Below are 25,987 nucleotides of genomic sequence, written 5' to 3' on the forward strand. Positions count from 1 at the left end.
CCTGCCGGGCCGGGCTGGGCTCACCGCCAGGCCATCCCCGGGCGGGCGAGCACATTCCTGCGCCGGGCGCTCACTCCTTAGGAAGTGCTCCCGGGAGGAGTTCCGCGTACTTGTGCGGGGCACCGCGTCCGCGTAGCCGCCGGCAGGAGCAGGTTTAAAATACTTTGTTGTGTCGGACACCGGGGGGGCGCACGGGGCTCGCAGCTCGGTCACGCTGCCATCACCCCGTACCTGAGCGGGCAGCGGAGGTGCCCGCGGGCGGGCCCGCCCTGCCCTGCCCTGCCCTGCCCTGCCCGGCCCTGCCCTGCCCTGCCCTGCCCGGCCCGCCGAGCGCGGCCCCAGCGCTGCTGCCGTCCGGCCAGCGCTGCATTGGCTGCCGCTTACGTCAGCGGGCTGGGATCGAGAAACTCCTCTTAGGAAGTTTTTCTGTCCTTTCACAGATCCCGGGAAGGTTCCGCTGAGGCGGTTCCCGGCCGCGAGCGGAGCGCGGGGTGACGGGGCGCCCGGCACTGAGGGGCACCTTCTTGTTCCGGGGGTGTGCTCCAGCCGTTCGCGGCCGTGCTCATCCTGTGTGCCGCACTTAGGCCTCGCAGGAGTGCAGTTAATACGTACTGGGTTTTTCACAGTCTTAAGCGTCCCCACTAAACATTACTTCTTCCGATTTGCCGTCATGCTCGGGTTTCTCCCTCAGAGAGGCAGCTGCCCGCCCTGCCGCCGAGCAGTGCCGCCAACCGCGGCTGCCGAACCCACCGAAACCTCCGCTGGGGCGGCCCCCGCGGGCCGTGCCCGCCCGAGTCCCGCAGCGCAGCTCCCGGGGGAAGGTGTACAGACAGCCGGCGGCCCGACACGGCCCCTCCGCCCGGGGCGAGCCGGGCACGGCCCGCCGCCGCCTGTCCCCGCCCCGCCGCGGGACCCCAGCGCGGGCCGCGGGCACCGGGGCCGGACAGCGGGGGGCGCCACCAGGGCGGCGAGCAGCGCCTGCCGCGGCCGCGCCTCCCCTCAGCGCCTCCCCCGGCCCGGCGGGGGAAGCGCCCAGCGGCCGGAAAGGGCTCCCAGGGACATCTCCCCCACGGCGGAGCGGGCCTGTCCTCGGGGACAGCCGGGACGACCCCTCGCCGCCAAGTTTCTCAACTGGTGGCCGGGAGCTGGCGGCGGGGCGGGGCGGGGCGGACGGTGCCCTCACGGCCGCGCGCCTCCCTCAGCGCCCGGCGCGGCCAGCGCTGCCCACCTGACTCCCTCCTTCCTCTCCATTCCCCTCCTCCTCCTCCTCGCCCCCTCCCTTCCTCTCGCTCTCTCTCTTTTTTTTTTTTTTTTTTTTTTTTTTTTCTTCCTCCCCTCTCACTCATTCCTTTGTCTTCCCGGGGATTGGCAGGTTTTATTATTCCGCCTGAACAAGCCGGGGGCGGATTGGCTGCGGCGGGCTGACGGGGGCGCCGAGCCGGAGTGTAGTTGGGATTCTGCTCTGTCAGTAACACATGTGTGAGGGCAGCGGGCACACGCGCACCGTGCGGGCACACACGCACTTGCAGCCTCACGCTCAGACGGGCACAAGGGCCGCCCCCCGCGCCCCGCCAGCGCCGCCGCCGCCGCAGGATCCCGGCAGCAGCTCCGCTGAGGCGCCCGGCCCCGCTCAAACTCGCCCGCTCCGCTGAGGCGCTCCGGAGGGCCCGGCCGGCCGGCTCCGCGCCGCGGGAGGCTCGGTCCCCGCCGCAGCCCGGAGAGGGGGCGGAGGTGGGGGAGCGGGGGGGAAGCGGCACAAAGTGAAGCCACATTGCCAAACTTGCCCGGCGATTGCAGCAGCGAGCGGCGGCGGCGCCCTGCCTGTGCGGCTCAGCGGCGGGGACCGAGCTCTGCAGCTCCCCTCCCGGGAAGCGGGAGCCGGAGGAAGGACCCGGGCAGACGCCTCTCATAGCAATATCTATATTTTTCCAGCCTGGGCTGCCCCTTGCCGGGCGGGGGGCTCCCTCCAGCCGGCGAGAGGGCGAGTGCCGTGTTTGTTTCTTTGCAAGAAGACCTCTTCAGGCACCCCGAGCGGCGCTCCCCGGCCTCCTGCAATATAGAGGGGAAGCAGGTAAGAAGTGCCGGTGGCTCCCCGCGTTTGGAGCGTTCGTGAGCGCGGTGCCCTCCCGCCGTCCCGCCGGGCCCAGGGGCCGCGGGCCCCGGGCATTGTCGCGGGCCCCGTACAAAGCCTGGCGGCCGCCGGAGCCTTCCCTCCTTCCCTTGCCCCCCTCCCCAGCCGCCACGGGAAAGGGCTCTGCCGGCCTCGGCCGTGAATGGAGGGGACGGGGGGGTGGCTGGGGGAGGCTGGGGCACCCGCTTTCCCCGTAGTAAACACTGTTCTGAAACAGTGGCAGAAAAGATCAAAGTGAGCTCTCTATTTTTCTCCTCTCTGGTTCCCGTCCTGCCCCCCACACAGTCTTTTGTTTCAATCCAGGAGAAATTCGGTGAATCACCTAATTAAAACCAAGACATGAATTAAGCATCCATTTTTGTACTACAAATTTCCAGCTCTCCGCTTGTCCCTCCCTTGGTCTCCATTAAAAAAGCGCCAGAGACGCTGTTAAAAGGGGGTATTTTGCCTCTAGCTTGCAGCTCTGCTTTCTGTTTCACTGACTCCTATCCCAGGACCTAAATTGCTTGGCTCTGTAATTACTAGAGTAAGCCTATTTAAGTTAAAAGCTTCCCCCCCCCAACTCTAAATGAAACTTGATGAGGGCCCGTCCTTAGTTATCAAGGGAGTCACTTTCTGGTCAGTCCTCTTGATTCATCTTTTTAGATTTAATCAGCATTAAGGTATTGCTTGTCCTTAAGAGCTTTAGCTTAATGGGGTTACTGGATGGTTTTCTCAGTGTAACGTTTCCCATTTTATATTTATACATATTTGTCTTCGACAAAGACAGGTTAAGGTGGTGGCATGGAGCCTTTTTCTTTCTTTTAAGAAATCCGAAGTGATTTAAAGCATAGGAAAACGGTTTAAAGACTCGGAGCAGGAAATGCAGATTCATTAGGCTGTAGCTGGAAACTGTAACAAAAGGCAATTCCTTGAACAAATGCATCAGAAATCAATTTACATAAAGGTACACGATGCGTTCGGATAAATGCAATGCTAATGGCTTTTAGAGTGGTTTTCTTTCCAAAGTCTCGGGGTTTTTGTTACAGCTTAATTGGTGCAGTTCTCCTGGTTTATTGTGCGGTCACTGGACATACCTCCAGGTACTCTTTCTGAGGAAATGTGTGTTTAAATCGGCTTCAGTTCTCCTCCTGCAGCCGAGTTGGGCCAGTGGCAGGAAAAGTTCGTCCTCGCTGCTCTGGACGTATCAGTCTGAAGGTCCTTAGCAGATAGCCAGATGCCTCGGCATGAGCACATACGGCTTACAAAGGACAAAGACAAAACATGCTGCTTAATTGGCAGTAAATAACTTGATCTTTTTATAGTATAAGTGACTAGAGGAACACCGGGAGTTTATTGGACCCTGGATTGAAGGCAACAAATTAATCGGTTTAGAGTAAGCTTTATGAATTGATTCCTATATTATCTCTCGGTTGTCCTGCTTGCATAAAGCATTTATTAGAAAGTGAAAAATGCCCTTAGTAGCAGTTTCGGGGGCGGCCAGAGTAACCGCAGCCGGAGCGATGCACTTCATTACTCTGCTGCCTTCCTACGGTCGGTAAACTTTTTTTTTTTTTTTTTTTTTTTTTTTTAGTAACAAAGCTTTAGCATTTAAACTGCTGATCAAGGGCAGATTAGCGAGACAAAAGTTGAGTATGTTTGTGTAGGAAGTTAACAGGCGTCCTAAAGTTCAATGATCTATTATTCGGGCCAGTGTCCTCAATCTGGAGTGTTTTCTCTGGGTGTTTTTAGTTCTCAAAAATAAAACTACAAAAAAATAAAATCCCAAGGCCTCGAGGGCCGGTCCGGAGCCCCTCGTTGCCGCCCCGAGCCTGCGGAGCCTCTCCTAGACTGAAAAACCAGTTTCACAACTTTTTTTTTTTTTTTTTTTTTTCCCTCCACTCTTCACACACTTTTTTTCATAAGCAAAACAAACCCCGGGACTGTTCCTGACTTGTGAGCTGCAGCTGCACCAGCCGGGAGCGGGGGGGCGGCGGGCTGCACTCTCTGCACTCTCCGCGCCCCGCGCCCGCCGCTCCCGCCAGCTGCGCGGCCGCGCCCCCGCCCGCGGCTGCTCTCCGCGGCTGCTGCCCCCGCAGGGCCCGGAGCGCCGCGGGCCCGGCCCGGCGCTGACCCGCCCCCGCCCCTCTCTCCGCGCAGGCCATGGTGAACCCCGGCGGCAGCGCGCAGCCGCCCCCGGTCACGGCGGGCTCCCTCTCCTGGAAGAGGTGCGCCGGCTGCGGGGGGAAGATCGCCGACCGCTTCCTGCTCTACGCCATGGACAGCTACTGGCACAGCCGCTGCCTCAAGTGCTCCTGCTGCCAGGCCCAGCTGGGGGACATCGGCACCTCCTGCTACACCAAGAGCGGGATGATTCTCTGCAGAACCGACTACATCAGGTGAGGCGACGGCCCGGCTGGTGAGGACAGCTTTCCCCCTTTCCCGCTGCATTTTTCTCCATTTTTCTCTTTCCCCCCCCCTTTATTTCTCGTGGTGGGTGTCCGCAGGGCAGAGGGGTGGGCTGGCTCAGGATGGCTCCTTCATTAGGAGGGAGAGACGTGCGGGTGCGGATGTTCGCGCCTTGCCCAGGGCCAGTTGCCACTGCCAAGTGGAGGAAAGAGTGGGGGGGGGGCTGAGCGACGACTGTAACTTTAAAGTGGTTTGTCAGCACAAAACAAGTCCTAACTAAAAATAAACAGCAATCAGAGAGGCTAAATTAATCTGCTTTGTTGTAGTGTTGAAGGAGAAGTGTGCATATCTGAACAGTAAATGTTAAAATCGTAGGGCTTAAATAAGGCTGTGGCAGAGGTGCTAAATAATGAAATGCCTGCCTTTAGTATCTGATTAATTATGATATTTACATAAGCACCTTTAAACTCCTTTGAGTGGAAACAGAATGACTCATTCTCTGCTCTCCTTGTGAAAGAGCTGATTAACCATCAGTTGGAGGGCCACGGATTCTACTTATAGCAAAAAAAACCCAGTGGTATGATGTTTGTCTCAGCATTGTTACAGAGAAGCTTTGAACCGATATTTCTCTTAACTTTCAGTATAGACAATGCAGGGAGATAGCAGAGGAGGTATATGCTCTTGCCCTTTATTTCTTATCTCTTTCTCTTTTGAAGCTGTTTGCTTTAAATTTCACAGATTTGGGTGGGGGGAACTAAGCCTCACTAATCTCGCATCTGTTGGGGTACAGTAAGATTATGCAGAGTATCCCTTCCAACAAGTTTCCAATATAATTAATAGAAAGAATTCATGAGGTCAGGTGCCCGTACGATCTTTTCAGGTGAACTCAAGCTACTTAAACTCATTAATTTAAAAGGAGGCATTTTGAAGGATTACACATTTAATTTGAGTAAATGGTTTGATAGACTGATGCACATGAATGCTTCAAGGAGGTGTTCTGTTTCAACATTCAGTAATTAAAAAAACAACAAAAAAGCCCCATACCTTCCCAGCATCACAGAAATGCTTAGTTAAAACAAATTGTGTTCTGTTCAAATGCTTCTGGCTCCTCATTAATAGTAAATGTCAAGAGTTAACCCAGGATTTCCCTTCTTTCTGATGACCAAGAAGTTCTTTTTTTTTTTTTTAACTTTCTGAAGAAAAAAACTCCTATGAATACAGCCATCAAATATTACAAGTTTCCTTATATTGTAAAACTTAGTTTTAAGAAGATGCAGATTGTGCAGAGACCTTAGTTAAGAGGATGGAGTTAGGATTTGGTTACTCTGATGGTGCAGTCTCTGACCTGGTACGTGGCCTTGGCTTCACATAGTTAAGTACATGGAACAGGTCCTGTGCTATGTCTGAGGAATTGAAGTCTTAGCTTTTCTAGTTTTGGCGGTATTTTTAGAGAGAAATTCTAAAAAACCAGCACATTGTGGGGGGTTAATGGTGGTTTTTGGTCATCATCCTCAGCAACAAGCCTAAGCCTGGCAGAATAGTAATTAAATAGAGCAGAACGGTGTAAGGAAAAGGGTCTTGTTTGAAGTGGAAAAATTGACTCTACTGTTAAGATGCACTGAATAGTACAGATTCATCACTCGACCAACACCATCAAACAAACCCTCATGTCTGATTGCTACTAATTAAAAAGAGAAGATGCGTCCACTGTGTCCCAGAGGCAAGTTCAGGCAAGCTTATCGCAGTCCTCTGGTTTTGTGTTGCCAAAAATTAATACTTGTTTATTTTAATGTAGGCGATTATGAATGGGATGCTTTATCAGATGAGGGGTTTGAATTGATCTCCTTGTCCTATCGCTTGACTTCTCTTCAGATCTGTGTAATTTGACTTGCAAAAATAACTCTGACAGATGCTTGCTGAAACTTGAACTGGACACTGTACACTCAAGGTGGGGTAGGATGGCCTGGTGCTGCCAGGGCTGAGTTAACTTGGAGCTTTCCCGCTGGAAGTGGACTGTGCAGGCTTCCTCTTGGGTCATGCTGGCATGACTGGAGCCCTTGCCCTTCTTGTGTTTGAAGTGGTCACATTTGGTTGTGGAGGCAGTGCCACTCTGACAGCGAGTCTCTCTGCTTCCCCTCTGCCATCCTTCTCCCCTTTTAATTTTCCGGCGGGCTTTTGTGGAGGCGCGTTCTCTTCCCCAGGCCAGAGGCACGGGCCCAGTGCTCAGCCAGAGAGTCGGGGCACGCTGGACACGACTGACAAAATGGGAAAGAGGATTGATCGCCCGGCAGGCGCCAGGTGAAAAGGACTTGACTCCTTCAGGCCAAGACCACAGGGCCGTTTATTAATGAGCTTTTTAGCTGTCTGAGGCTGTATATTGTGGGGTTTTTTTTGTTGTTGCTTAAACAACGCAACATTTCCCTTTCCCTCCTTCTCCCCTCCAAAACCCGAAAAAAATCGGCCGTAGAGCTACAGCTGCAGCTTTCATTGAAGGCCAAGGTTCCTGGGAAAAGAGGGAGGTGAAAACCCGGGTCCGTTCCCTTCCCTCCCCACGGCGAGCAGCGCGCTCAGGGAGGGGAGCGGAGCGCAGCCCTCCCAACCTTGAGATGCCAGATAAAGCAGCAGCGTGGCAGCGAATCCGCACAATTAAAAGCTTTAATTAGTGTCTCCTCCATTTTCTCTTAGTTCTGATAGGTTTTATCTAATGAGATCTGGTCGCTGGCTTAGATCTGCTCGGAATGACGTGTCCGAAATGAATGAGAGCCGCGTCGCAAACAAAACATTTAATTAACAAAATTGGCCTCTAAGAGAGAGCAGGGAGTGGTGGGGAAGGGGGAGAGGGGGAGACTGCCCGGGCGCCTCTTAAAGGGGCAGCAGTGCCCGGCGCCCCTCCCCGGGCTCCGCGCGGCGCGGAGGGAGCGCAGCCCCGGGCGGGGGGCGGCCGGACCCGGCCCAGCCGCAGTGAGGCCGCCCGGGGAGGGGCCCGCCGGGCAGCCAGTTCATTTCCCTGGTAATCAGCGGCAAGCTGCTATATTCAGGGAATGCTGTCCCTTTAATTGAACAGGCTAGGTAATTAAATGGCACTTTTCCAATAGGACGTGCTAGGTAAATCTAATAGTTGGTTATTTAATATCACTTTGAAGTCTGCCCACTCAAGCACAATGACAGCACAGGAGCATGTGAACTATTAGCTAGGAAAAAAAAAAAAAAAAAACAGGATCTCAAAAATTAATTAAATCGCATGCAATTTAGGGGGAACGTTTATCTTGATTTGTCATAACAGAATTAATTCAAGGCCTCCAATTCACTTGGGGGCAGATCTGTTACTCTGAATTAACCAAGCGTAATTTGGCTGTTTTTTTTTTTTTTTTCTCCTTTTTTTTTTTTTCTTCCTCTTCTCTAATGCAGCACTTGCCATTATGCACAGCCCCCCTTTTAAGTATCAATAGCTTCTGGTGCTTTTAAGGTGCTTGGTCTCTAGTTATTCTGAAGTACCTTTAATGGACTTGGCTTGAGGCGTAATTTCTGTGTTGCCTTTCTTTGTTACATTTAATATAGCTGGTGCAGAATTTAGATTAAATGTGAGGAATGTACAAAAACACTGATTCCTTCTGGATCACTAGGTCTGGATGTGCATTTCTCTTTGCTAGGGCTTGGATATATGTACGTGGACACAAATGTGCACCATGTCGTGCAAGAATCAGAGTGCTTAAATCTGTCTCCATGATTTTGGAAAGCAGTGGAACCTTACTTTGTTAGTACAAGTTGCTAGAGACGTGTTTCTGCTGACGCTGAATTTTGAGCAGCAAGATGGGAAACTGGGTTGAGAAGATTTCTTGCTGCTTTCATTCCCACTCTCCTACAAAAAGTTCTGATAAAGCCCCATCCAAAAAAACCCCATTAACAAAAAAAAACTATAAGCATTTGAGGGTGCAGGGAATGCTGTGTTGGAACCACACAGTAGTTAATTTAAGGTGGCTCAGTAAAATGCTGCTAAGTGTAGAAGAGCTGCCTTGTCTGTACAGGGAACCTCTTGATGTTTGTGATTGATTGCATTGCCCAAATGTTGAAATATTAATGACCTTCTTGGACTGAGGACCCAAAGAGGAAACTGAAACCAATTCTGTCATCACAATTAAAGAGTCCCCTGGCTTTAATTAGCCTGACCTGGGGTATCTCTACCCATTGCTGCAGTTAAAGAGAAAAGAGCCCATTAAAGTCCAGTCTGAGACCGATAGCTACTTAATTGAGCACCTAAAGCCTCAAGCCTTTTAAATCAAATACTGTCCTGGACAGTCCCCCTGGTTAGATAATTAGCTCTCCAGCTTCCCAGAAACCATGCAAAACAACTTTTTCAGTAAAGAATAGTTAATGTGGAAGACTTCCTTTGCTGGTAAGGAGAAATAACATTTTTTTTAAGATAAAACCTTTTCCTGTTAATGGCATTACAGAGCAAAACCATTCATAACAGTTGAAAAGGAAAAATAAGTTTAATTTTCTTGGTTAATAATAATAAACAACGGAAAGGTGTTCTGAGTTTGTAAGTAATTTTTAGGAATTTTAGCAGAAGATTCGGCTAAAGTGGCTTCCCAAAGTAGAGTTGTTCTGAGAATGTGCCTGGGGAAAACTTAAAATGTGTGGAAAGCTTTGGGATTAGTTTGACTCTGTTTATTAGAATTCACAGACATTCAAGGTGTGAGACCACTCTAGTTCAGAGAGAATAGCATAACCAATGAATGCTTAATGGAAGACAAGTAGTGCAATGAGATCAGCATTTTGAAAGCCGTGTTTTCAGTTGGGTGCTGCAATTGTACAGGGGGAAGAAGGGGGTTATGAGACACAGCTCACCATGTTCAGATTCTCCTGAACTGACATCATCTGTCCATCTTTGCCCTTCTACCCAGCAATGCCCTTGTGCCATCCCCTTACTCTGGATTGTTGGATCTTTGCTCTAGAAATGTAGCAGTGCCTTTCTGCCTCCTCTCACAGCCCTTTCCGTGTGCTGTCTTTAGTGCCAACTTCTTTACTAGTAATGCTGAAGGAAGAGAAATGCATATTGCAATGCTTTAGAGGTAACCTCAGTATATCGTGTAGCTATTCTGAACTGGTCCTGGTTTGGAAGATGCCCCAATAATGGACCTTTAGTTTCCAGACAGTTTAGTCCCTTTGGCGGGAGGTCCTGACAATGTATTAGTTCAGCTTTCCCTTTGTAACCGCTGTGATTCTGCAAGAACGTGTCAATGTGTCGTGGATCTCAGACTAATTAGTTTTGAAATGGAGTTTTGATTGAACTCTTCAAATCGATGCTGCTGCAAAATTTGTTTCTCAGCTTCCTATTAAAAGCCATCTTAAGGGGCAGTTTTACTACTCTCTCTGTCGTTCAGTCGATACATTTAATAACAACTTACAGGCTATTTTCAATAAAGTGGCGACAGCAAATTAGTAGTTTGAACATGACAAGCCTCCTCTGCAAGCCCAGATTCTGAAAATTCAAAGCAATTATTTTTATACAGAGGCACACTGCAATCATTCAGATTACGGGTATTCTGTTGTAATGCGTGTCCTAGGTTGACACAAACAGAATTTTATTACTTTATTTGGACAGGAAGGGGATGCAAATATTAATATTTATTATGACACCAATACGCTAATTTGTAAATCCTATCACTGTGTTTTACATCGTGCAGAAAAGTGGGTCTGTGACCCTGCCAGCTAGTTCAGTTTCCTTTTTTACTGCAGAATGAATTGTGGTAGTCTTTATAAATATTTGTGTCTATTAGAGACTCGCGCAAAAGCAAATAAAGGTTTTTCTAATTCTAGCTAAGGCAGCCTGTAAAAGTAGAACTCAATAATCATTACTGTATTATATTTTGAATCGATGCGTTGTGCCTTTAAATGGATTTGAAGAATTATGTATATATTTTTCTTCACCACTCTTCTGCCTATTCCCCCCTCCCCCCACTGCGTGTGCCCCCCCCCCAATGGCAGATGTTGTGGTCTCATTTGATTGCATAGGAAAACTGCAGTGATACAGCAAACACCCAGAGAGATATGATGACAAATGGGTCCAGATCCCGGTAAATTACTTTCTGCTCAAATCGAAATTTCATTCAGTTTGTTGCTAGCAGAGATGAAGTAATCTAAATTGTGGACTCAGGAGCAGATAGAGGGAAGTTGGAGCAAGCATTTCATTATCAAGAGAGAGAGAAGGTTAGGATGAAAGAGATGAGCAGAGGCAAATCTAAAGTGTTGACACCATGATTGAAAAGGTTAACCCATACACATTATATATCAACCTGGATAGCAGAGAGTTTCTAATGGAAACTCTGCACTGATGGAGGTTTACTGGAGTTTCAATACACTGAGCATGATGTCTTCTTAGATATACAATCAAATCCTCTTAACCCTTTTGATGACTCATATCTCAAGATATGATTAAAGTACAAAAGAGTTCTTCATATAATTTCAAGGACACAATGCATTTAAACTCCAGTCATGAATTGTATCTTTTTTTTTTTATGATGAACCCAGTAATCTGATAAAATGTGTGTAGTACAGAATTGTTTGTGTTTCTAGAGGTGTAAGTCAATATTTCTGATTAAATCCTGTGTAACCACATCCAAGGTAAGGTGAAGCTACCAGTTGTTACACAAAAATATACTTTTTCATATTATGAAACATAAGCAAGTTGGAAGACGGGGGTCAGAAGTCTGAAATAGTTGTGTAATAAACCATGGCAGTGATGTGCAAAAATGCCTAGAGCCTTCTGTGTATTAAATTATTCACGATCATCACCTCTGTTTCAGGTTATTTGGAAATAGTGGTGCTTGCAGTGCCTGTGGACAGTCCATTCCTGCTAGTGAGCTGGTCATGAGGGCACAGGGCAATGTCTATCATCTTAAGGTGAGGGTTTTTTTCTGCGTACTTTCATTTTTAGCAGCTGAGTAGTACTGCGATGCCTCTTTAGTATAAGACCTGCATCTGCTTATGAATGAAATACAAAATAATAACCAGAAGGAGTATCTATTTTAAAGCTTTCCTTAGTGCGTAGCTTTGTTCCCTCGTAATCTGTAAAACTCTACTTGAGTTATGTCCTGCACAGTCCCAACAGGTAAGACTAATGCCATATTTGGAGATACTAGAAACCAAGCAGCTCCATATCTCAACTGCACTTGCAGTCTCTGAAGTGTAATTTTCAAACCTGCAGCATACTTAATTTGTGCTGTAGTTTCACTTGCTGTCTCTTTCCTTTGCCAGTGTTTTACATGCTCTACCTGCCGGAATCGCCTGGTCCCTGGAGATCGGTTTCACTACATCAATGGCAGTTTATTTTGTGAACATGATAGACCTACAGCTCTCATCAATGGCCATTTGAATTCACTTCAGAGTAATCCACTACTGCCAGACCAGAAGGTGAATACTCCACAATTACTAATAAGCTTTCTTAGAGCTAAATGAAGATCAATTTCTTTTCATTCTAATAGTGGACATTCCCTACCCCTGCAAAGAGACCTTTAAGTAGCTGAACTTAAGTTATTTAGGCGCAGGGTGTGGGGAGAAAATAGTAACCTTTTAAATATGACATATAGGGTGAGTCAGTTTATTTTGGTTTGGGCACGTGCATCTGTACAGGTGTTGAACTCCATATGTACAAAGCAAAATGGAGAGCATACATTAATACAAACTTCTAAGAAAGAGAAGTATTTTATTTTATAATCTTGAAATTAAGGGCTACAAGAGAGCAGTTTTCTGAGGGAGGAAAATCAGATCCTTTAATATGGAAATAAATGTCTTGTGAAGAGAAGGTTCCTGGACTAAACTAATGTATTTCATTTTAATATTAAGATTTTAGTTGAGGAAGCATGCTGGGGTGCTCTTTCAGAAGTATTTTCTTGCCTGTTTTGTGTGTCATAACTCAGATTTTAAAGCCAAAGTGCTATTTTCTTACTGTTCCATAACACTAATAGCTCAACTAGAGATTATGTATCTCTGTGGTTGGTAGTTTTGGTTTCTAGGTAAATGAGTAAATAATGACTGTACAGATCAGAAGAAGAAAAAAAAATCTGATCAACAGTTGTCTTGTAACTCTGAAACTAGATAGTTTTAGATGTATTTTAATCTTCTTAATCAGTCCTAAAGCTATGCAAGTGAGTGCATTTTGATAACTGCTGTGCCTAATTTGTAACAATTACTGTCAACCTTGAGTTAAGAGACTGTTCATTCCACCCTGGTCCAGAAAAGAGTGGATGTATGACTCTTGCACATAATTTTATTCACATCATATTTCATACTGATTATGTATTGATGACATTGATTCATTTACTCTTTACAGCGCCACTTGCATGGATATTAAATCTTATTGACCACAGATGAATTTTAATTTCAGATTGGTGATAGATTTTTCCATCAGCTCTGATAGTATATTTGACTTTTTCATCATTAACCCAGGCAATCACACAGCACTGAGTTATTGCAATGAAACAAAAAGTGCACACTTCAGTTGGTAATTCTTTATAGATTTACAATAGGAACTTCATTAATGTCTGTAAGGATCACAAAAAATAACATTTATCTGCAAGTAGGAATTCGGAAGATTAAAAAAAAATCTGGGACAAATGCTGGGCTGATCTATTCTGTAGTGTATAGTATATTTTGTAGTGCTTTTAGTCAGTGGAGAAATATGTCCGAGAAAACAGAAACTGTTCTTTAATTTACGTGATTTTTTTTTTTTGGTTGTGTTGCTACATTTCAATATCTGTGTTTGCTTTTTTTTTTCTGTGCATAAATTTACTGATTAATTTTAAGTATTCTTTCAAGTCTTATACTGTGAATGTAATTACATCAAAATAAAGCACGGACCTTTTTTATTTACTTAATTTGTCAATCGAGGTGATGAGAGAATTGAGTACAAAAATGCTACATAGTTAGGCAGAACAAAGATAATTAAGATTAGAAGAGAATGTGCAGCCTCTTCTCAAGGAAGTACAAATACAGTTAAAGATTCATAGATTTATACTGTTGTGAATTTTAATGAAACAAATCTGTAATATAGACTACCTAGCAGTGATTCTGTTAAATGAATATTTATAGGTATCCCATTTCAAAATATAGGTAAAACCATTCATCTTTATACACTGCAGTAAAAGGTTTACCATTCTGAGAGTGGTTTATCCACTTGTCTTCTACGAATGTAAAGTTTAATGTAACTTCAAATAGGTGTCTAAATTGTCATTTAGTTTTATCAGTTTCTTTCTCTGCCTTAGCAAAACATAAAAATGATTTAGTTGCAATAAAAGCAGCAGACATGATGAGGAACATAGAACATGGAAAAGAGAAGTAAAGGGGACTGGGCTTGCAGAGCTCGTAGGTACCTGGTGGGAGCCGAATGCAGGGAGAATGGTGAGAGCAGGTTTTTGTTAGCCCCTGGCACTGACTGGCCGTGGCATTGCTGTGGCCAGAGCCTGAGGCCCACGAGCAGCTATTGGGGAGGAGATTGAGGGGACACATAATTTGAGGGGTTTTTTTCTTTATAATACAGTCTCTCTAGAAATTGTTCTAACCTTCTCCTGCTGGTTTTCAAAGGGAATTGCAGAGCACTGAAACTCCAGAAAACAAACCCAGTTAAAGAGATAAGTTGATAATTCATGTATTTGTCAGGTTTTGGGAACTTTTAAAGCTACATGGGCAGTTGCTAAAAGAATTATGTTTTATATTTTGCTTTTTTAACGGTCTAAAGATTTTAACATCGGAGATGTTTTCCAGAAAGCTGCATGTTTTAGGGCCACTGATTAAAAATATTCTTCTACTGTAACAGAATTAGCTGTAACAGATATTTTTTATTAAAGATTACAGATCAATCATTTTCCATGTTATTCTGTCACTAGAGATTACGGAGATAGCACAATATCCACAGGTTTGTTTTTTAAATTTAACCAAAGAGATTGGGACACTCTCAGCATTAAAAGACGTTTTTGTTGTGCATATGAAGGTGACAGTTACGAACTTACTCTTGTCTCACTGCAGTTTACAGGTGCAGGCAGGAAAGGTTGCATGGCCTAACTTATTTTAAAAACTTGGGTTTTTTTTTAAGAAGGCAAATGCAGGGATGTTTGCCATTCCTGCCTTTTGCCTCCCTGAGGCAATTCACACATGTAAATTACAACTTCCCATCACTTGCCCTGTAGTTTGAAAAAAGCCTTTTTTCTCTAAACTCAGTACTGCTTGCCTGCAGAGTGCAAACTTAGTTTCTGATGTCCTGTGTGCCGTTTCATTTGAAGGGGCTGTATTGTCAAGAATTCTCTCTGCCTTTTTTGTACTGGTAGCATTCCTGTAGTATTTCTTGTTTGCAACAATATTGCCACCTACTAAAAGTGTAATTTTTCCACTGTTTGGCAATGTTTGTAACAAATGCTTGTCTTCAGCTTCTATTATTTTAAATAAAGTATGAGTTACAATACGTCTCTTAGAGAAGATCTTAAAAATCTTCTAGTTTACATATCACTCAACAATTCCCTTGTAGTTACATAATTGGTGTTGTCTGTGTCCATAGTAGAAGATATTTGATGCTCATTTATTAAATATGCTTGCTGGCTGCTCCCTAATCTTTGTTCTGGACAGACAAATTACCTTTCTCACACTGAGCTTCGGCTCTGGGGAATTAAACCTCCAAGCCTCTACTACTTTAATTAGCTTGAAAGTGGGGGGTTGCAGTTACTAATAGACCTCAGGCTTTTAGTAACTTAGAGAAAGGGTGAAAAAAGAACTTCCTGGGAAGCACAAAATGTCATTTAAAAGCCATAAAAATCTAATATATATTATTTCATTTTGGTAATTGCAAACAGATTGTATTTGAAGACTATGGATGATCATTCCTATTTTATCCATGAAAGTTTAGATTTTTATTGAGTTAGACACTTTTAATTATCACAATTCATTAACACCAGTATGAAAGCACATGTTTGACTTCATATATTAAAATGTTTATGTAACATTAACTAACGTACCAGATGAGGAATTTAAATGGGAGGGGGAATCCTGAAATATCTATATTTAGCTCTTGTGCAATGCAGCATATTAACCAAAGTTGCCTTGGGAGGATATTGGCTGTACTTCATATTTGCTTTACACACTATTTCTTCCAATTACAAGATCATATTACTCGCTTCTTCAAAGGCATGGCATAATGGTTCTTCTCTTTCAAACGGGGCCCAGAAAAACCACCTTATTCACTGGATGATTTGTTACCAGAAAGTACACTTATTTCTTGGTGTAGTCTCTTTTTTCTCATGTCTGCTTTCTTTAGTAGTGAAACTGAAAGATGTTTGCTTTTTGCTATTTAAAGTTGAAACGGTAGCAGTATGAATGGACAGTGTAGAAAGCCTTAATCAAGTCACGGTTGGAAAGTAGTCTAATAAAAAAGAGATTAGTGAATAGGGAAAAACAAAAGCAGTCATGTTGTAGTTTCCTATCTCAAATTTAGCTAAGATACCCATTTTTATTTCTTACAGGTCTGCTAAAAGGTCAGAGTAATGCAGAATGCGTGCCTTCATCTCAAATTTTGTTCATCACAGATGGATCCCATGTCTCCAAGTAGACAAGTCACCTTTGTAGCTAGCATCAATGCCAGCTCCATACCATTGCACCTTCTTTATTCTTGATTGCCCTTCCCACATTTATTGGTGTATTAAAATGACTGAATATGAACATTAAGGACTCCATGAACCTGGGCTAATGGGAGACTGTAGAGAAAATGAAAAAAGATCCACCGGAGGACATCTTGGGGGGGGGGCGGGTGGGGAAGATGACTAATGAAGCTAATTAAAAGCATTGAAATCTGCTTTCTACCCTCATTAACAATTAGCAGGGCACTGGCCAGTTTGTACCCTGTGTTTTACCTTAACAACATTCTATTTGCTCTTTGTATATTTAAGTGTTGTAAGGAAATGTGTTTCAATCAAACTGAACATGAGATAAAGATGTGGCTTTTGTGATATTCTATCACAAACACTTTTATTGTATCTCTGTAAAATACAATGTATGTATGCATGTAAGTGTTTTTGTCCTAATGTTGCTACTTCCCATGGCAAAAAAAAAAAAAAAAAAAAAAAAAAAAAAAAAAAAAAAAAGTCAGGCTCATAGCAGCTACTGTGTAGAAATTTTCACCTACTTCTAATTTGCTGAATGAAGAAAAATCTTTTATTTGTGATATTTTCAGAGACATTTGCTCTAGTATCGTGTATTTAAATAATAAAAAGTAAAACAAAACTGAGTATGGGTTTTAGAAGCTTTGCTTTTTTTAAAATTACATTCAGAACATTCTGCAACTTCATTTTACATAGTCGTTACCTTAATTGTCAATTACCTTTAAAAGTAGGGTTTTGGTTTGGATTTTTTCTTTTGTCTTATGCCAGGAGAGACTACTTGACTGTGTTACTTGTGGCAAGGATAACGAGTACTCCTTCAAAATTACATTTTTTTTTCACGGAGATTCTTAATTCTGGTTACAGCAAGTACGTTACAATTCCTATTGCAGTGAATTACAGCACACACAGAGGTACTGTGGTCTCTTTCTTTCCAGTTCCTTCTGTGTTAAGGATGTGCCTGTGTCTCTGAGCATGCAAACATAAGAGGATATGAATATACCATAAGGGGTCAAAAAAATAAAAGCCAACGAAAGGTCTGTACCTCATGCTGAGCACTAGAATTGAGTGTTCATGAAAAAGAACACAATAGCTATTCTGATCTGAACAACATAAAGTTGTGTTTGCTGGGGTAAGAGACTTTAACTTTTCAATACTGGTAATCTTAAGGAAAGAAAAACCTGTTTCCTGGGCTGTTTCTAAGAACTAGCTGATCTCAAACTATGATCTGTTCTCTGAAAGCAAACAAACAAAAACCACCTTCCCATAAAGCAGCAGAGCCACCTTTAAGCTTAAAAAGAGAGCAGCTTCATTTTGCATGTTTTTCCCATCAGCTGTTCTGTGGTGGATCTGTGCAGTATACTTCTGAAAAAAGAAAAAAAATCTGACTTTTCATGTTTTTAGGAAGAATACTAACATGGATCTGTGGCTGTCCACTGTATGCCTTCAGTCAGGAGCCTGCAAGCAACGAATCTGCCTTTGCAGCAATTCAAAGCAAATCAATATTAAGCAATACTCTACTTTTATAGGAAACTAATACATTCACAACACATCATTATTTTGTTTAAATCTGTTTTTGAGAAGGTGTTCACTGCTCAGCTGCTTGGTTATGGAGTGAGCTTGACTTATTTTTTTTGTGATGCCAATACACAAAAAGCTGATTTATAGATTTATCTGTCTAAACAACCAACAGCAGATATTTTTGTTTCAGATTCTACTTCATGACCTCTAGTATATTGGTGGGCTGCTGAATTTCTTATTTTAACACTTCAGTGCTTGAGGAAGAAGCATTGTTTCAGAGGAGAGAAAATGTAGCAACGTACAGTATCAGACAGTAAAGACAAAAGACTACTTGCATAACATATAAAGCACAACATAAATGACTGACACTATGACTTTTAATTAAATGCACTTGTGGGTATTTTAAATAAGTTTCTAAGCTTTTTGATCTGGCATTAAAGTCTTCAGAGTCCTGCAAATTGTGCTGCTTCAATATCTTTGAAAAGACACTTGAAGTCATATGAATATAGAATTCAAGTATTAGTGAGACTGTAGACATCTTTTTATATTCTTTCAGTATAAGCACTCAAGGTACAGTGTTTAAATCTAACATGTACAGATTTTTGGTTGTCCAATATAACCTAGAAGTGCTAAGAAGATAGCTAATAACTTCTAGTAAGTAATGTAGTATAGCATTTAGTGATGTAGAGGTTGAAGTTCATTAACAGCTTTAAATAAACTATTATATGACTCATTTGTAAAGCACAGCTACCTATTTAATAGCTTACTTTAAAAGCATTTCTTAAGTTGCAGACCTATAAGATTACAAATGTCACTCATGTTAGCATAATCCACATGCAAGTGATGAAGCCTTTGCTTTGATGTGCTAAATTGCAGGAGGACTAATGGAGCTATGAATATACAATAGAACATATTTAAGTAGTATTCTTGCTGTAGGTAAAACACTTTCTCGAATCCAGAGGCATTTCACACAATGAAACAAGCTGTAATGGGGACGGTAGGTGTGGGCAGAAGGCCTACTGGAAACACTTAGATTTGTCCTTATATGAAAAACTTCTTTTTAAGGAGATCTGTAAAGAAAAACACATACATGTTCACCTTTTATCACATGTATTTGCTGCACTGAGGCTGAAATACACCCTTTGCATTTAGTCCTGCTGAAAAGTCAAATAATCATTCAGTAAGAGCTTCCCTTACTTTCAAAAATGAACGCTGTTAAAAAAAGAATCAAAGGAAATATTACTAATCTGAAATCATCTTCATGAACCTGGATAAAATGCTCTGTCTATACTGCATCTAAACATCTCAATCATATAAATTGTCACTCTTATTAATGAAACAATTTTGTAAAAAGATTGCCCTCTAAATGGGTTTAATGTTTTTACCTATCCAGCTGTCTAGTTATGAGATTTACGCATCCTGGCAGGCAGTGGGACATTAAGCCTTTCCAAACCAAATTCTGTTTGCAACAAGATACTGTCTTTTCAGTCCTACATGATTTATCTTTAAATATTTTAACAGGTTATGCAGTATCTTATGAAATATAAAATGAGAATGTCTTAACAAAATGAAGCCTATGAAATTAAGTCACATCTTCAGAATATTAACCACACTGAGTTTGTCTCCCTTTTCCCTGTTAGTTAACACTGATAAAATTTGCATCACCTAACATTAGGGTAAATACTAAAAAAACCCCACAAACTCACATACTGGCAGAGTATGCCTTGCTGTCGAGGCAGTGGAGTCACCTCTCCTGGAGGTGTTTAAGGGAAGACTGGAGATGGCACTGAGTGCCACAGTCTGGTTGAAACAGTGGTGTTCAGTTTGACTCGATGAGCTCAGAGGTCTTTTCCAACCTGATTCTGTGATTTCAAAAGATCATTTCAATTTAAATCTTCTATCAAGGTATTTTGCTGGTAGTTGTATGTGAAGTGTGCAGTTTTTTGCAAAGTACCAATTCTGAACAGCTCTATTAAATTAAAAACCAAATAGAGAATAGGAAATTTATATATTATACATTTCTTTTAAGTGTTACATTTAATCAGTGTGAAATTGTGTTCTGGGTTTGATGGCACTGCCTGAGACTCCTATACTTGCAGTACCAGATAACCCTTGTTGCTGCTTGTTACTGTTACTACCAGGTGTACGCCTACTGTCAGTCCAGCTAAGCCACAGACAAGCTTATTGCAATTAAATAGCAATTTGTTTCTATGAAACTGCAATTAAAGTATTACTGATCAGCCATTTTAGATTGGCAGTGCTATGACTGCATGTTAAACAGAGGAGCTCTCGATTCCTTTCTGCAGTTGGGGAGGCGAGTAACAGTGAGGTGTAACACGCTCACCTCTGTCCCTTGTCAAGCTAGAAGTATGAGTCCTTGGTGAAGTGCTCTGATCTCATCACCAACATGCTGAGAGCGATGACAAGTCAGGGCTGATCTCTGTAAGTTGAACTTGCAGCTTACAGGACCTGAAGTTATTGCTGTTTCTGTTCCTGTATAAGCAGGGATGTGTACACTTCCTACGGGGATGTTTTCAGCTCCAGATTGATTCTGTTGAGAATGGACGGCAAGTTGTGGGCCCCAAGCCAATAACGTTCTGCAGGTCCTGACTTGTTAGAGCTGTGTAAACAGGGCTACTATAGCTCCTTAATCATAACTAATAAAAGACTAGAAGAAAGCAATCAATTACCTTATAAGTTTGGTTTGTTTTGTTTGGGGTTTTTTTTAATAAAAAGCAGAAGTTTATCTGACACGGTGATTATTTTGATGCTCTTACAAGGGATGAGAGTTTAAAGCAATCCGATGGGCTTACCTGTGTGCACCTGGGGTTTGCTGGCAACTATTTGCTTGTGATATTCCTGGGAAGCCACAGTGCTCTTGCCCCTAGGCTTCACAGAACCCACCAGCCACTGCCTGGAGTCACTGGCCAAGCTTGTAACATTCCTGGTTGACTTGAAATCTGAAATGTAAATTTTTGGTGCAAATTACAAACTTGTTTGTAAGAACTCAGAGAGGAATTAACCTTGTAGTGGTAATTTTGTTTTTTAATTATCACCATCGTTTAACAGAGTCTGATACATGTTAACTTTAGTTCCTGCATTTTTGTAGAGTGGAGGCTGTAGACATCCTGGTTCCTCTGCCAGAGGGGATGACATCACACCTGTGGCATGCATGAGATAAGCATTGCTTCATTTAGGCACAGATTCTTGTCTCTGAGAGATGTTCCTTGTGGGGGTGAAGGCTGGGGTCCTGCAGTGTGACCCATAGGGTGGGTGGTTGCTGCTGGGGAAACTGCTGCAGGTTTGCTGCTCAGGTGACACATGGATAACAAATGCCACCTGAGCAGCTCTTGGCTCCTGGCAAATGGCAGGTAAAATGCCTGTGCTTAAACCTAAGTGAAAATGGCCCAGCTGACAGTAATTCATTCACCCTGGTAGAGTGGTCTTATGTCTGAGCCCAAGGCCTGAAAAGAGCCCTGTTTACTGGAGACAGACGCTAGTGTGTTGAGGAATTTTTTCTTTCCTCTGTGGGTATTTTTTAATGAGTTCTGCTGTTGTGCTTCTTTTAACCGTAGTTCTAGCATTAAGCTCACTGAAATGTTTTTGGTGTGCAGGAGGCTGCACAGCTCAGAGGAGGAGGCAATAGGATGTAAGGGGGTAATAGGGGGTGGCTCACCAGAGGCTTTTTTTACCCTACTCACATGTAGGCTTGTCCACTGAAGGCCCCTGAAGGACCAGTCCTGAAAAGGGCCTGGGCTTTCAAGCAGCAGAGCATGCAGCCCAGGAAGGCTGGAAATTTTAGCAGGTGCTAACTTGCAGCAAATGTAAGCTGAAAGTTCTCTCATATTCATCGTCATAATGGAGACCGTGTAGACCATTGTGCTGTTTTGTTCTCGTGTGTAATATCGCTCTTATGTTTTTGAGATCATTTTATCTTCTTAAATCAGTCCTCTGCTACATTATTCACCTGAGCTTACAAATGCTGAAGCTTGAAAATTGCTTTTATTTTTAATTATCAAAATGTTTAAAAAACATAATGTTCTGCTTTTTAGAATTGTTTCTATTGGCTGCTATGTAATTAACTTTAAAAAACCAAAATCAAAACAAAAACCCTCAACAATTTTGTTGAAACAGTCCTACAAACTGTAGCATTAAGACCAAAGTTAGGCTTGAGACATTCCTGCCCCAAAAGAATTTTTTGGAGAGAGTACAGTGGAGAAAAAATGGACATTTTGAAAAAAGTTGTTCTTCCTGGTTGGGCGCTGGCCCCACCAAAACTGCCCATGAGGAGAGCACTGTGCTGTTGAGCAGAGTGACATGGACAGCATGGAAGGAGCCCCACAGCCAGAGCCTTCTCAGCACTGGTGAGGGGTCCCCGCTGGTGCTCAGCATGTCCTTTGCTCCTAGTGGTGGCTGCTGGGCAAGCCAAAGCTCTCCCTGTGCAATCAGATTCCTCTGCAGATGAATCAGATGATGTTTCTTTCTCACATTGTTGGAATATGCTGTTAATTACATTTTGAAATATCCATATACTTTTCCTCTTAGGGGATCTTACGAGCAAGGTTCTCGCTAACAACTTCTGTGGTTCACCATAACCTCTCAGAATAATCATTGCTTCCATTGAACCTATGCCAGTTGTTTTGTTAAACTAAGTTGAGAGAACGGGACCTATATTAATTCTCGAAAGGCAAGAGATTGCCCTGTGATTTGGGGAAATCTTGATTGCTTACAATATGAATAAATGAACAAGGCAGATATTAACTTTACACCTGACTTCAATTTCTTTGAGCAGAGAAGAAATGTCCAGCAGGAGGGTAAGAATCCAGCTAAAATTGATAAGACAGCCATTAATAGGCTAACTTCATTATGCTGTAAAACCTTCAGCTGCTTATAGAAAACAAAGGGGCAACGAATGCGGTATTTGTCTTTTATTCTTAGAAAAAAACGTTAAGATCAAACAGCCCCTAAAAGACTGAGCTGATATGTATCCCACTTACATATTTTTGGATATTGTCTGATATTCATTCCACTGATGTATTTGATAGGTAATTATATCAGCCATATCAAGATGCTGATAGCAAATAGTGGAAGATTTCAGTGTTTTGCCATAAAGCTTATACCCCTTGTTACTGAACTCTCATCACACTTGAGATCTGCAGTAATCATTTGAAAGCTGTAGTTGGTATTTTTGTGCTTATGCCACATTTAAAAATTATTATTCTTGCTTCATCAGTTAGTCTTTTTAGCTGACTTGAAAAAAAAAAAGCATATTGCAAATGAGCTACTATTCTTATTTGTTGTTTTAAGAAGGGTAAGCACTGAGGTATTCAAATGGAACAGATTATACCTTTAATTACATCCAAACAGGATGCTGAGCTGATTTTTCTATTTTCCGTTTAATTGCTATAGTTCAAAAAGATATTGCAAATTTGTAGATGAATTATTTAAGCATAGCCTTCTGGCCTCTGTGTTTATGGGAGAGACCAAACAGGGGGGGAGAAAAAGAAAACAGAATTTAAAGGGGAAAATTACACTTCCTTCTTTTAAAAAAAAGCTTGAATAAAACATCTTGGGGGAAGTGTTTTACCTGGATAGATATTTTATGCTTTGTGGGAGCATCTTGGGACTCCATGGGGTTTGTTTGTATCCCACCAACCACAGCAGGTGCCTGACTCCTGAGGGCCCCCCTGTCTCATGCCATGGGTACAAAAGTGCTGTTTCTTCTCCAACCTGCTCCTTGGTGACTGTGCTGCTTCACAGATGCGATCCCAACCAGCCACCCTTTTCATGGATGTGCTTGATCTCCGTTCTCCTACATACAAAATGAGAATAATGAAAGCAAGCACAATTCATCACTTCTTAAACTAAATATATTTCCATTTTGTTTGCATGTGTGTGTGTATATATCATTCACCGTATATATTTTAAATATGTACAACGACATTACAGCCAGTGATAAATCCTACTCACTTACTATATATGTTATTTGCTGCAACATTAAACTCAGTAAGAATTTTATATGTAACTTGTACCAAAACTAAATATATTGTGAAATTGATGCCCTGTTGTAAACAAGAACATCACTCCCTGCTTCAACACAGTGGAAGGTGGCAGCTTGTGTGGCAATTCTTTTGTAAACAACTGCAGACATTCCAAAGAATAAGCCAGTTAATTACATTTTTAATGATGTTTTTAGAAAATAGTATTCTTGGAGGGGGAAAAAAACCTAACCTATAAACCACCAAGAAAAGTAAACCTAAAGCTTATACTGTATAAAGAAATGCTGTCAATGAAAAGCTGGACTCTGCTGGGTGCAGGTCTTTCGCCCCCACATCTTATTTTTTTCTTCTGTTGAACTTGCCTGCGTAAAGTACTTTTTTATAGCTCTACAGCGAATTCAAAGAAAGATGACACTGGCACAATCTATTTAAGTTTTTTGGTGGATTATCTTATTTCATTATTTTCAATACTGCTAAGTATGTGCTACCCACTTAGAGAGCTGATGCGGTGCATAGCAGAGCTCAAGATGTCCTCTTAAATACACAAAGCTTATGCAAGGCCGTGACACAAGTAGGTTTTAAACATCAGCAGCGTTGGCAGCTTTAAAGGGCTGATATGACACAGCCTTGCCAACACGTCACAGGTTACAGGGAGAGATTCAGGAAGAAACTGAACTAACCAGAGTAAGACTAGGACACAACTTTTATTGATGAAGTTCAGGGGAAAGAGGCACCGGGGGCAGCTGTATTAATCCCATAATAACTTGAAATATAATCAGTACATTGCTGCAGGGATGGCTAGGAAGGCAGGGAGGTGGAGGTGTCAGGGTTTAAGTTCACAGGCTTTCCCAGTTCATTAAAAAGTGAATCAATCAGAAAAACAGGCTGGCTTTTCAAAGGGCTGGCAGTTGTGAACGGGCTTCGGACGTTGGGAGGAACACAGATGGTGAGCCCAGTCTTGTGCAGGGGCTGCTGGAGCTCACCAGCCATTCATTTGAGGAGACGGCTGTGTTTTACCCTGCTCAAGCCAGTAAAATGTGTTATAATGTGCTAGGGGAGATTCTGGCTGGATTCTGAGAACTTAAAAGCTAGGCAGTGTTGGTGCTGTGGGCCATATTAAGGTGACGCTGATAGATGTTTATGAAGGGAAAAAAGTTTTGTTTTATAATTTCTAGAGTGGTGGTTTAACCAGCAGGCAAATGGGCAGAAGGAGTCTGCCTACAGGACCCCGCTTTGTAGGCAGCTGGTATAGTAATTAGCTCATTACTATTAATTTTTGCCATCCCTGGACTGATCAATGATGTATTAAAAAAAAAAAAAGTGGAATCTGTATATCTGGATCTGGCATTTCCTACATCCTTTTGATGAAGCTGGTGTATGTACACAGACCAGAGAACATCCTTGGAGAATGAGCTTACTCACACCCACAGGCACTCGAAGGTTTAGGACAGAATGCCCTATATTTAAATAGGACTCATGACTTTTTAATTACTGCACAGTGCAACAGGGCTCAGAGAACACATGGTTGTCCAAACTGGTGTGCTGTGATTGCTCACCAGTGGTATGGGAGTGCACCTAATCAGTGGTCTGTAGCTCACCTGAGAATCAGCACCCACCACAAGCACAGGTAGGAACACCTACAGATAGACAGTATTCCCATAAGAACCTCAGCCCTGTGTGGGGAAGATGGTATGAAAAAGGCCGTGTCCTATGGATGACTGATGCAGGCTGAAGAGCATCCATGTTAGAAGGCAGCAGTGTCAGTGGGACCTGATAGCTCCTTAGAGGGCAGCACATCCCTCTGTGGGCATCTTTGCTGGAATGTGAGCCCGTATCTTCCTCTGCCCCCTTGCATGGATCCTGCCATGCTCCCAATGGGCCAGGACTGGCCTCAAGTTAATTAATAGTTCCACTGATTGCTGGAGGAGCTGTGGAGAAGGGCAGACATACTTGTCACTGTTACAGTTAAGAGGGGCAGGCTCTTTTTTCTGACATTTCCTTTTAAATAATCTTTACTTTCTAAGATGTTTATAACAACATGAACAACTCAACAGACCTATTATTCAGCAAATATTCACAGCGAATATTTGGCAAGGGCATATTTTAATCCCACCTGCCCAGCTTCATTGTGCATTACTTTGGGCTAGCAAAAGAATGATTAGTCATAGCCTGAACCTCTCCATATCTCTACAATGTGGTTTAAAGCACAAACCAAGCTGGTTCCACACCTCTTTTCTTGCATGCATAGGTCTTTCCAAGCACTATCCTGAGCCACAGCCCAAGGCCAGTGAATATAAAACCTACCTGCT

At 43.1% G+C, this 25,987-nt stretch overlaps 1 protein-coding gene and 1 long non-coding RNA gene across 3 annotated transcripts in view; one reads left to right on the forward strand and one right to left on the reverse strand.

Annotated features, from left to right (window-relative positions):
* The first annotated feature begins 1,649 nt into the window (after nucleotides 1–1,649).
* LMO4 (LIM domain only 4) lies at nucleotides 1,650–16,746 on the forward strand. Of its 2 annotated transcripts, XM_083867384.1 has the most exons (5): nucleotides 1,677–2,071; nucleotides 4,271–4,509; nucleotides 11,326–11,422; nucleotides 11,777–11,932; nucleotides 16,027–16,746. In XM_083867384.1, the coding sequence occupies exons 2-5, from the start codon at nucleotides 4,274–4,276 to the stop codon at nucleotides 16,033–16,035; spliced, it is 498 nt and encodes a 165-aa protein (XP_083723510.1). In that variant the 5' UTR covers nucleotides 1,677–2,071; nucleotides 4,271–4,273; the 3' UTR covers nucleotides 16,036–16,746. The 2 variants fall into 2 exon arrangements, with proteins under 2 accessions (XP_083723509.1, XP_083723510.1); XM_083867383.1 differs by lacking the exon at nucleotides 16,027–16,746 and having other exon boundaries at nucleotides 1,650–2,071; nucleotides 11,777–13,856.
* Nucleotides 16,747–17,412: 666 nt separating this feature from the next.
* The window catches only part of LOC310912651, a 15,630-nt gene continuing 7,055 nt past the window's right edge, over nucleotides 17,413–25,987 (reverse strand). Inside the window, exons 5-7 of the long non-coding RNA XR_014590695.1 lie at nucleotides 23,267–23,491; nucleotides 20,493–20,639; nucleotides 17,413–20,230 (exon numbers count right to left, since the gene is read on the reverse strand). This is a non-coding gene — a long non-coding RNA (uncharacterized lncRNA). The remainder of the gene's footprint in view (nucleotides 20,231–20,492; nucleotides 20,640–23,266; nucleotides 23,492–25,987) is intronic.

This window comes from Zosterops lateralis (genome assembly GCF_965231275.1).
Source record: "Zosterops lateralis genome assembly, chromosome: 9".
Lineage (NCBI taxonomy): Eukaryota > Metazoa > Chordata > Aves > Passeriformes > Zosteropidae > Zosterops > Zosterops lateralis.